Here is a 10660-nt window from a genome sequence, read left to right as displayed (position 1 = left end):
GTTCTGATATGATAAGGCCCTGGTGCCGACAGGCAGCTGCTCAGCTGCTTTGCAGTGCTTACAGCTTGTCCACCTGAGTGTTTTCACAGGCACTGGTGTTAACTGGGCCACAATTCTCTGCCTCTCCTTTCCTCCATAGCACTGAGTGTTGGCTGTGCCCTTGCCTATGCAAGTACCCCACCAGCAATGGATGTTTCCAGCCCTTGATGGAGAAGAAAACACCAGGAAAAGGCTTCATACAGAGCACAGCTCTAGGACAGGTTTGTCACTGCAATACCTGGTTCAGGGAATCCCTAAAGCATTCAGTGCAAGGAGCTGGGAGGAAACATAGATATCAATCAGGAGGAACCTTCTGCTTTTTCCTTTTCCTCCATTTCTTATACTCACTCCCCCGAGTGCTGCTGAATCACAGAATCATTTGGGTTGGAATCTGCAAGGTAAGAAAGCCCTTAATGTTTACTACAGGCAGTTAAGAGAGAGGAGCAAGGGTACAGCTGAGGTGGGTAGTGAAGGTGAGAGAAAAGGCATTGGGGCTCCAAGTGAAGCTGTGGTATTCATCAGTCAAATTAGCAATTAGAAAGAAAAGGTTGCAGTAGATTTCTAAGGAAATTGGAAGTAGGTTCTAACATGTTGCTTTGCTCTAATGATGTGTGGAGTTGTCTTGATGCAAAACAAAACTGTTCAGAAACAGCCTCAAAGTGTTATTGTGCGAGCTATCTGGGAAAAGAAAAATCCATCTTGTTCACAGCAAGTTTGTTTTTACTGATCTTGTGCCTCTCAATTACTTTTTAATGGTCTGCATTGAAAATAAATTCCTGTATGCACACTTGAGAATATGAAAACACCCAAATGATAGCTTATGATTTAGTAGGATTAAAGTATTATGTATGCAGGTATAGCACGTTTCAGGTTATTAGTAATCCAATCTATTTTTTACGACATTATGGTGTAATTTTCTGTATGAAACGTCAATATAAGGCTTGAGCTGTATCGGAACATAAACTAAAATGTTCCTGACTCTGTCACTCTTCATGGTCTTTACTTTGATTAATAAATGCAACAAGAGCTATAATGTTCTTCAATACGAGACTACGATCATCCTTCAATCCAACTGTGTCCCTCAGCTTTTTATCACTTTTCACATCAATACTTAGGGCTTGAGAAGGAGCAGCCGTAGGATTTCGTTGCAGCTGAGCACGTCCACCTGAGCGGCTCTGCAGAGGACGAGCGCGTTTGTGCTGCCTGCAGCCAGCCACGCTCCTGCGCACGGCGAGCAGCTGTGTCCTTGGGAAGTCGGTGTCAGGAGAGGAGAGACGGGGAGCAGAGAGGGGACACGAACCGCAGCACTGGACGTGCGTCTGACACCCCAGCCTGCAGACAGGTTCGGTCGCACCCCGTTACCTCCCTCAATAACGCTGTTCAAGCACAGCCCAGGTTTGGTGTGGAGCTGTCCTGCAGGGTTTGGGCTCGCGTGGGAGGGAAGCTGAGTCACAGCGATGGCCTTTGGCCTTACACTCAGTAACACAATTTTGCAGCCACAGTGTCTACAGCTCATGACAAATATAACCCAGATTTGAGCCTCAGGATGCAGCTGGAGCTCAGGGAGAGAGGAAGGCTGCAATTCCCCATTCCCGCAGAAGCGGCTGAGGGGGTTCTGCGTTGCCCTTGGCCTCCAAGGTCAGGAGGAAGCTCCTCCGTGTTCCCTCTGACCTGTCTCACCGGCGCAGCTCAGGAGCCCCGGCCCCTGCTGCCGACCACCACGGAGGGGAAATAACTCACAGGCTTGCCAGGTTGGTCTGGTTTATTTCTGAATTATTCTTTACATTGTACAATATATAAAAATACAGAGTACCCAAAAAAAATTCACAGTGTCTAAAGGCAGTGATTACACTCTAGGTCACCTTTATACTAAAGTACCATCAAGTTCAATTGCATAGGAAGGGTGATGTGCCTTCACAACAGTCCAATAATACTCTCCAGGTTTTACTGTTTTGGGGCAAGCATTCTGTGTTCAGGTAACAATTCCCCATGTATCCAAGATCCAATATTGCATCTGTCACTCTCCCACCTCAATTAAAATCCAAGTCATATCATTTCCATCTCACATACCGTTTATGCTCCCTAAAGCTTCCTCTGTGGGAATGCTCCTAATTAACCTCATCGCTTTTAAGTATGCACAGGTTTGGCTGTTACCTAAGGAGGGGTGTGTGTGAATGGAAACCACAGTGACATGCAGCTGGATGGCTTTTATGTTGTTTGACATTTTGGCACTGAAATCACTTTTGCTTAATGTCCCATCCATGCCAACCTCTGCTGGACTCTGTGGCACGTGTGTTAACAAGATCCCACTCACAGAGATTTCAGAACTAGAGTGCAGTGTGAATGCTTTGTTTAAAACCACATCTCAGCTGGGACTTGCAGAAAGCCAAACGCTGCTCTTACAGCACTGAACCCTCTCCAGTAGCAGGGGTGAATTTGCAAGTGAGGCTGGAGGCAGAATGGGAAAAACAAATCAAGATCCAAAGTGGTGCTGAATGCTATTGAGCACTCACCTTTGTGGCTATCTAAATCCTGGGCTGCTGGTTTTGCTCCTCCAGCCAGCACAAATGCAGGCACTGAGGGCCCAAAGGAGGAATTTCCAGGTAGAACGGCTGAGACTGGTTAAACCCCACAAGGACCCAGCTCCAGAAGGACTTCTGTCCAGTTTTGAAGGCTCTGGCCATCAGTTAGCATCAAAATTTGTGTATTTGCTCACCTGCCCTACATCTGCTCTTGAAGCTGCTTGAAGTTTCCTTCTAACAAGCTTAAGGGGAAGATTCACCTGCCTGAGTCTGGGCCCTGGTCACCAGGGCATTAAAGTGATCTGTTGGAAAAAAAAAAGCAGCAACCCTCCAGAAGCAGTTTCCTGGGTATTTGTTGTGCCAGTGAGCTGTGAGGGGCGCTGGGCCCTGTCCTGAGGCGCTGATAGAGCCAGCCATACAGACGCAGAGCCTCCACGCTGGAAGCTCCAGAGACACCCAGGGCACCAGGTGTCCCGGTCCTATGGCCTGGTGGCTGTTTCAGACCCCTCTGAAAACCAAAAGCCACGGGTTTGCAGGGTTTCTCTTCCCTACATTTTGTACTAACACTCCCTAGTAGGCTGCTAAGGCGAGGCCGACCAGCAACTCAGAAGGCAGTTGCTAACTTCTTTAACACGGAAGATGCCATTTTCCCCGTTCTAATAGATGTTGTCTTTTGCTCTAATGGTACAATATTTGTTACTCCTACTTGCTATTTTAATTTTCCTTGCGTAATTACTCCCTACTTATCATTACAAAAACAACAGAGTGATACACATGAGAGGCTTGGGAGGCTTATTCAGAAAATAAAAGCAGTAACAAGAATCTTTTTTTTTCCTTAATCATTCTTAACTAGAATGATTTAGAGGAGAATCAGCATTTCTAACTAAAGAAAAAAAATCAACTTTCTTTTCAGTTAAAAAATTATATTTCATTTACCTCAAAAGTGGGGATTTTTTTTGTTTAAAACTAATGGAAAAGATACCAGCTTTTTACAGTTTATTTTCTCTTCACTTTGTCCCTGTGGAATTCAAATACCAGCACTGCCTTTCTTATACTAAGTTTCCTTTGCAGGCATTTTGCTAAATATATATATTGTGTGTGTATATATTATAAATATATACTGTATCTATCCACTGATAGATGTATACACTATTACAAAAAATGAGTAAGCTGTTACAGAAACTTTACATTTACATTTTTTTATATATATATATATATTTATATTTATATATATATAACTCTTCCCCCCACTACATTTGGTACAAAGAATAAATCAATCTCAGTGGACAGCAATTTTCTGCCCAGGTGGGCTTAACATCAGATTAACATCGGAGGTGACAAATTGTCTGCATGGGACGTGCACTCCTTCCCTCCTCTCTGTTGATTTCAAACCAACCATCTCATTATCTGAACGTAAGGCATTAGGAACAGCGGTGGTAAGACAATACATACTCTTCTCCTGTAATGTCTGTACAGTTTATAGATTTAAGAGCAGCCCTGGCTTGTGTGCTGAACATTCAAGTGCACCTTTAGAGCAACAGCACCTCTTATGTCGTGGTTTCATCGTCGAGTGGTTTGTCTATTAGTGAGCTGCACAAGTTACTAAGCCTGACAGCAACAGCACAAGACAGCCTGGGTAAGGCCAAAAGCCAGAGTCCTCCTGGAGGGAGGGAGGCAGCCACTGCCATGGAAAGAGAAAGAGGAATGGCATAAGAGAAGATGTTTCTGCTACATATGTGGCTGTAAGATTTCCACCATATTTTGCACACTGTATACCAGAATCCTATCCAAGGGGTTTGCAGAGAACTAGGGTCTCTGGCCCAACACAGGATCTGCCCAAGTTTCCCCTTCTCTGTCTTAGAAGTGAATGAAAAAACCATAGCTAGAGTGGGATGAGAGACTTGGAAAGCAATGCTCCCAAAGTAAATGCACTTCCAATGCCCAATGGCCTTAGGAACAGGAAAATTTAGCAAGTTTTAACATCCAGCTGTAGGAGCAATTCAAGCTGCTGTAAACATTACAGACCTGATGATCAAGCTGCCGAATTACCTGGCTGGCAAGAATCTCACTGAACATGGTGTCATTAACCTGCCACGCATTAGAGAGCTCATAAAAAAAGCAACTCTCATACCGCATTAACGTCGTCCTTATAGAACTGCACTCTCATGCAAACAATAATTGAGTAACAGCCATTCTCATTCCTTTCTCTCACTCTCTCCTGGATTCTACTTTCTGCTCAAATGGAGTCTACAGACCCTTGCCGTGATTGCCAATTATATAAAAAGGGGTTGGTAAGGAGGAACGTCTCGATGAAGCTATAACCACACGCAACACTCTCGAAGCATCTGCCCTCCAAAAGCCCACAAAATACCTACCTCCTGATCACAATGGCAGTAATGACCTGTCTTGGTGGGCTGTACAGTTAAAACATTTCAGCTGCTCTGTGGCACTTGGCAGGAAAAAAACCAGAGAAAATCGGTTTACATGGTGTTATTCTGTGAAGCCAAAAATGGAAAAGTGCTTGAGGAGGAAGGAAAAAACCCCAAGGAAGAAGGAAAAAAATGGAAAATTAAAATATTTGCCAGATTTGACTTGCTGGCATCCCCTGAAACTCCAGCTGCAATCCTGCCACGTGCATTGCAACTGCAGAATGTGTAGATGCAGGGAATCTTCTGCAGGGGAAGCTCAGAGATGGCTTTAGTTTTACAGTGGTCTGGGTGAGATCTTGGGAGCCAATGTTTTCTTCTGAATCACATAAATTAAAGCTGGGAAATCCCATTCTGATAGTCTAATGTAATAATTTTCAACCACTGGGCTACATAGTTGTTTGTTAGAACTACCTTAAGTCAGGATTGTCAGTGTTGCTGAGGGAGATGCAGACATTCAGTGAGATGGGGCAAACTCGTCCTGGCACGAGGTACAAAGTCATCGCTCCTCAGGTGGGATTTAGAGGCCTGGGAAGAACCCCCCCTGCAGGCCCTGCTACCTGCTCCCAAGGCTTTCCTGCTTCACTCCTGCTGCTCTCGTCCCAGCAACATTACCAGGGGGCTGAGGGCCACCAAGGCACTGTGCCTGCTTGGTTGCAGCAGGCTGCTTCAGACAGAGCTTCAAGGTCTCCATCAGCTCCTGACCCCACTGCTCCAAATGCGAGTACATCTACTCAAGGGCACCTCTGTCTCTCTCTCTTCCTCTGTTCCCTCTGTTTCAGCTGATGAGACCAGAGCAGAAGCAGGATGAGCTGCTAAATTAGGAAAAACAGCTGCTGAAAATGACGGGCACCACTGAGCCTAAGGTGTTCTCGTGGCAGTGCTAATAACCCCACTTTATTACAAATACCCCTACAGCCTTCAATCACTGCAAACTGAAGTTGAACAAAGTAATTTAAAAATGGGAGGCTACTTTATTCTTGCCTCCTGGTCAAACCACCGTAGCACAGGCTTACAGAGCCATGTTGGCTTTTCCTCACGGGAAAAGCAATATACTTGTCACGAGCAACACAGTCTCTCTTCATTTCCTACCGGCTGCCTACGTGAAAGAGCTGAGCACACAGCCCAGGCTGGGCACCAAACAAGTAACTGGCAAGGGAACAGCACTGAGAAACGATCGGTGTCAGCTTACAGAGAGAGCCGAAATAAAGCGAGGACAAACGGGACCGCTGGGAACACGGGCGAGGCACCGGCCAAGCTCGGGCACGGCAAGCGCTCGAGCAAGATGCAGACAACAAAGCCAAGCTCGGGACCACGTGAGCTCATGCACGTTTCAGGGTGTACTTTTATCTCATGCTCGGTATCGCGACATTCTAAAATCCTTAGCATCAGGAGTTCATTATAAATATTTAGAAACACTGAATGATAACAGCGGTGAACTTGTTCACGTTGCTAACACATTGGATGTAGTTGTACATTAAGCACCAGCAATAAGTTTCCTTTTTTTGTTTTGCCAAACAATTATGTCAGACAAACATCTGGTTGTAGACAACATGGCTTCTGCATCAAACTAATACAGTTCTTATAGACACGGTCACACACATACACAAAATTACATCTCAAGGCTGGATATACTGTTTAATAATGCTACCGCCCCAATTTACTTCAATAGCCGCAGCAGCATTTGTTCCTCGGGTTGTTTTTGTTCAGGAAAATTAAAGAAATACTGGCAAACAATGCACATTACTCAGCTGTGTTACTATTTCATAGAGTACTGACTGGAAGACGCTATAAGAATGTGCAGCAGACTTTCTGGGTCATGTCAGACTATGGAAACATTCCTTACAAAAATACCCTCCCCTTGCAAAGTCAGAATTATTCGCTCTTTGAAAGTAAACAAACTAAAAGCCAACAATAAAACACGAGGAAAAAATAGCCCAAACCATGGCGATTTCCCACAAGAAGAGCGTGGCCTCTAAAGTTGCCTTTCCTGGCAAACTGCAATCAGGATCAGAGCTGGAACAAAAAGAGTTAACAGCATCTCAGAAGAGAAAAAACAAAGAAAAAGGAAGAAAGCAAAAAGAAAAAGCCCATGGCTCTTGTGAGGCAATCATCACATCTTTTTTTTTTCCAGTGATATAAACATCTTTGTTTGTTAGGCACTCCAAGTTCATTTCTCCGATGTTTTTCCAACATTTACTTTCCTCAGTGTCTCACTGCCTGTGTAATTTCCTTTTAATTAAGACTGGAAACATTCTGGAAAGCTTCTTTGGGTAACGCACTTTGTTGGTGTGTTGTTTCTCATCAGCTGAGCTGTATGTTACCAAAGGCGGCCACGGAGAGTATTTCCTGTAATATGAAAAGATTCTGTTGAAGGTACAGGGAACACTGCCCTAGAAAGTCACTTCTTGTTTTGTTTTTTTTTTAAATATTTTTTCTTTTTTCAGAAACATTAAAAAAATCAAAAATAAAAAAAAAAGGAAAAGGAAAAGAAAACGTTCTTCAAGTTGTTGGCGCGATGGAGTCCCGCTTGGCCTGTCTCATGAGCTGCGTGACAGCCGGTACACCGGTGCTGTCCTGTCTCAGGAAGGATGCTTCTCACCAGGCAGACACCCCTGCTCCAGGAGGCCACCTCTTGCCTGGCTCAGAGTGCACCCGTGTGCTGCTGCGTGGTGGCCAACGAGCCCGGCACACAGCCACCTCCTCGACAACGTCGGCCTTGGACAGCAACGCTGATCTTCCAGCCATAAACAGTTGCAGTAGTAAGAGCCATCTCCAGCCAAACATCCACAAAAGCTCTGCAGAATGGTCCAGATGCATTTTTGTCCTTGTAAGGAGATGTGCTGTTTACAAGAAATACAATTAATCAAAGGAGAAGAAAAAAAAAATAAGGAGACCCTACTGTACAATATTTACATCTAGAGGCTGGGCCAGGATTTGGTCCATAGAATCAGTTAAAAAAAATTCATGTAGAAGTGATCCAGTCCTGTAGGATGAGTCCATCATCAGCTGTTGGTAAAGGTCCTTCCGGGGGAGGCCTCGGGCCTGTAGTCATATTTGTTCAGTGTACTGGGATAATAGGTCGTTGTGTACACGTTGGTTTGCTGCAACGGGTAGAAGTTGGTCCTGTCATCTGGTATCAAATTGTTCTTGTTAAGTGTCTGTAAAAGAGAAGAGGAGATGACAGACACGGCAATGGTGCCACACAATTACTCTTTTCTACCTGCAGACACCTCCCTCTCACCTGCCTTCTCCATCACAGTCTCTGTTGCAGCCGCCACCGCCTTCCCTCCGGCTGGGAGAGTAAGACGGTACCTCACGCTCGCTATGGGGCTGTGGGGGACCGCAGCTCCTGCCAGGTCTCCTTTGGTGGACCTGTGCTCAGCTACTGCTAGGGCCAGAACCCAGAGCCTTCTCCAGAGACCTGGAGTCTCCTGGTAGATGGCGTGTTGTCTGAACACCATTGTCACACAAAACCATGCTGGGCCTACACGGAAGCTGGTGATTAATGGCAGCGCTCGATCTAATCTCTTCCAAAACGCTCATAGTGTGGCCTGCAGCTCCCTCTCAAACCAGCTGCCAAACAGCATCTTTTTCTCTTTGGAAGAGCAGGTGTGCATTTACCTGATCTCCATCTCCATTGGTAGATATCCAGGTTTGGACCCCCCGATATTAAGTGTGTCACTTCTGTAAGCTACAGTATAAGTAACAAATCATGGTCACTTTTGGAAAAACCAAAATGACTTTAAATATTTAACAACCACGTAACAATTGTTGGCAACAATAACATAAAAAATGAGAACCACAAACGTCTCTTTTACTGTAAAGATTCAGAAATGGCTTTTTCTCCCTCCCCTCTTCCCACCTGCTTTGCTTTTTGCAAGAATTGCTATAACTCTTCCCACCAGCAAGCAGATATCCCCCTCTCCCCAGGTGAAAGCCCATTGCTATGCCAGCTGTTACCTGTGCACAAGGACAGAACCCCATTTGGGCTGTGTGTGTGCAATAATTTGATGGAACTTTCTCCTGCATCTTGATAGCCACCTGATTTCTGTGAACCTGGCTGAGGCACAGGTTTTTTTCATCTAAAGCCTGGCTTAAATTTCTTGTCTATATCTCTGGCCTTTGTGGCTCCTGAGTGTGCTGCTAATGGTTGTCATGCAGAGAACTCACTGCCCTGATCTGGGAGTCATCACGAGGTGTGTTTGCTACAGCAGCCTCGTGATGCACTTTTAAAGACGGTATGAGCACCTGTCCTGTCTGGAGCAGAGAGACAGAGAGGTCTAATGAGGCAACTTGTCCTGGAACCTAATGGTTATTCTGCCACAACCTGATGCTCCTGTGGGAACCACTTTACCTCAGTTCCCCCTTGGGACAAACACTTCCTACCCAATGCAGATCAGGGCAAGATGAAATTAACTAATGCTTGAGTCTGTGAAATACCCAGCTCCATCTTAACCCATCTAACTTTGGCCACCTAAACTTCAGACACTGTGGCTTTGTCATCAGGGCAAGGAGAAACCTCCTTTCTGGCTGGAGGCAGGTGCAGATGACAAAGGCCTCCTGGGGAATGCCTTGTCTTCCCCAGTGACCAGCTGATGGTGGGTGCCCAACTTTTAGGAGGCTACAGTTAGTGAGTGGGGTCTCTCCCTGTGCGTGTGCCTGTTGCACAGTCAGGGCTCAGCCACATCCTGGCTGTGACCGATGAAATGGTCTGAGTTGCCTCCAGCCTCAAAGGCAAGAACAAAAGGCAGTACATTTATCTCCCAAAATTCTTTGTGATTGACTACTTTTACTGCATGGGAAGGGGGAGAGGAGGAGGAATTAAAAAATCAAAGGTTTCCTTCTAGTCCAGGAGCCAACTGACAGCTACAACTACTCTGGGAGCTGTGACTCCCAGGCTCATATGAGGTGTTAGGAGGTAAAGCTTTCCTATGGCAGAGGTACCCTGGCAAAGAAATATCCCAATTGCTGAACTGCTGAATAACTCTTTGGGAAATGGGCACTACCCGAAACATCTCATACACGAAAAGCAGAGGAGACCCAGCCTCCTCCTTGTTTCAATCCAATCTCTCCCTGCCTGTAATCTCTAAAATGAGCACACAGCACATCACTCATAGGAACCAAGGAGAGAATTTGTACAGGCATGCTCAAAGTGACAACTATTTCCAAGGAATGAGAATTTGCGCCTTTCAATATGAAAGGAAGAAATGTCATGCTTTGCTCAAAGAAATATTAAAATAGTGTGGGCAACAGCCTGCTGCATTGTGCTGGAGGCTGGGAAACAAGGAAGCCAGGCTCGGGCCTCCTCTGCTTGCCATGCTTCCTTGGGAAATCCAATTAACTGCTCCATGCTTCAGTGTCTCTGACCCAGCTTGATAAAAACATTTGAGATCTCCTATAAAAATGCACTTTTCTAAGCACTACCACTGAGTATTTGAGAGAAGTGCTCTCAGGCAAGCCGTGGGTGCTGCCATTCCCTGGCCCAGGACACCCACAGCAGGAGGAAGAGCCTGATTGCCACTGCTACATGCCCGGGATCTCTTGAAGGTGCTCTAGATCCAGGCCTCATGTGGGTCACTTTTGGGGATGATTAAGATTCATGACATCGCCAGGACTCTACCTCTGAAATTTGGTAACATCAAAATCCTGACCTGGGATGGCTCAGGAGAA

At 45.6% G+C, this 10660-nt stretch overlaps 1 protein-coding gene across 2 annotated transcripts in view; it reads right to left on the bottom strand.

The window, feature by feature from the left end:
- Positions 1–3810: 3810 nt before the first annotated feature.
- SEMA5B (semaphorin 5B) overlaps positions 3811–10660 on the bottom strand; it is a 276815-nt gene continuing 269965 nt past the window's right edge. For both annotated transcript variants that reach the window (XM_062005005.1, XM_062005004.1), the window contains exon 24: positions 3811–8148. In XM_062005005.1, coding sequence (XP_061860989.1) covers positions 7993–8148 — 156 coding nt within the window. In that variant the 3' untranslated portion in view covers positions 3811–7992. The remainder of the gene's footprint in view (positions 8149–10660) is intronic.

Source organism: Colius striatus, chromosome 11, assembly GCF_028858725.1.
Source record: "Colius striatus isolate bColStr4 chromosome 11, bColStr4.1.hap1, whole genome shotgun sequence".
Classification (NCBI taxonomy): domain Eukaryota; kingdom Metazoa; phylum Chordata; class Aves; order Coliiformes; family Coliidae; genus Colius; species Colius striatus.
The sequence above is the reverse complement of the archived record's forward strand: the minus strand, read 5'-3'. Positions and strand labels throughout refer to the sequence as shown.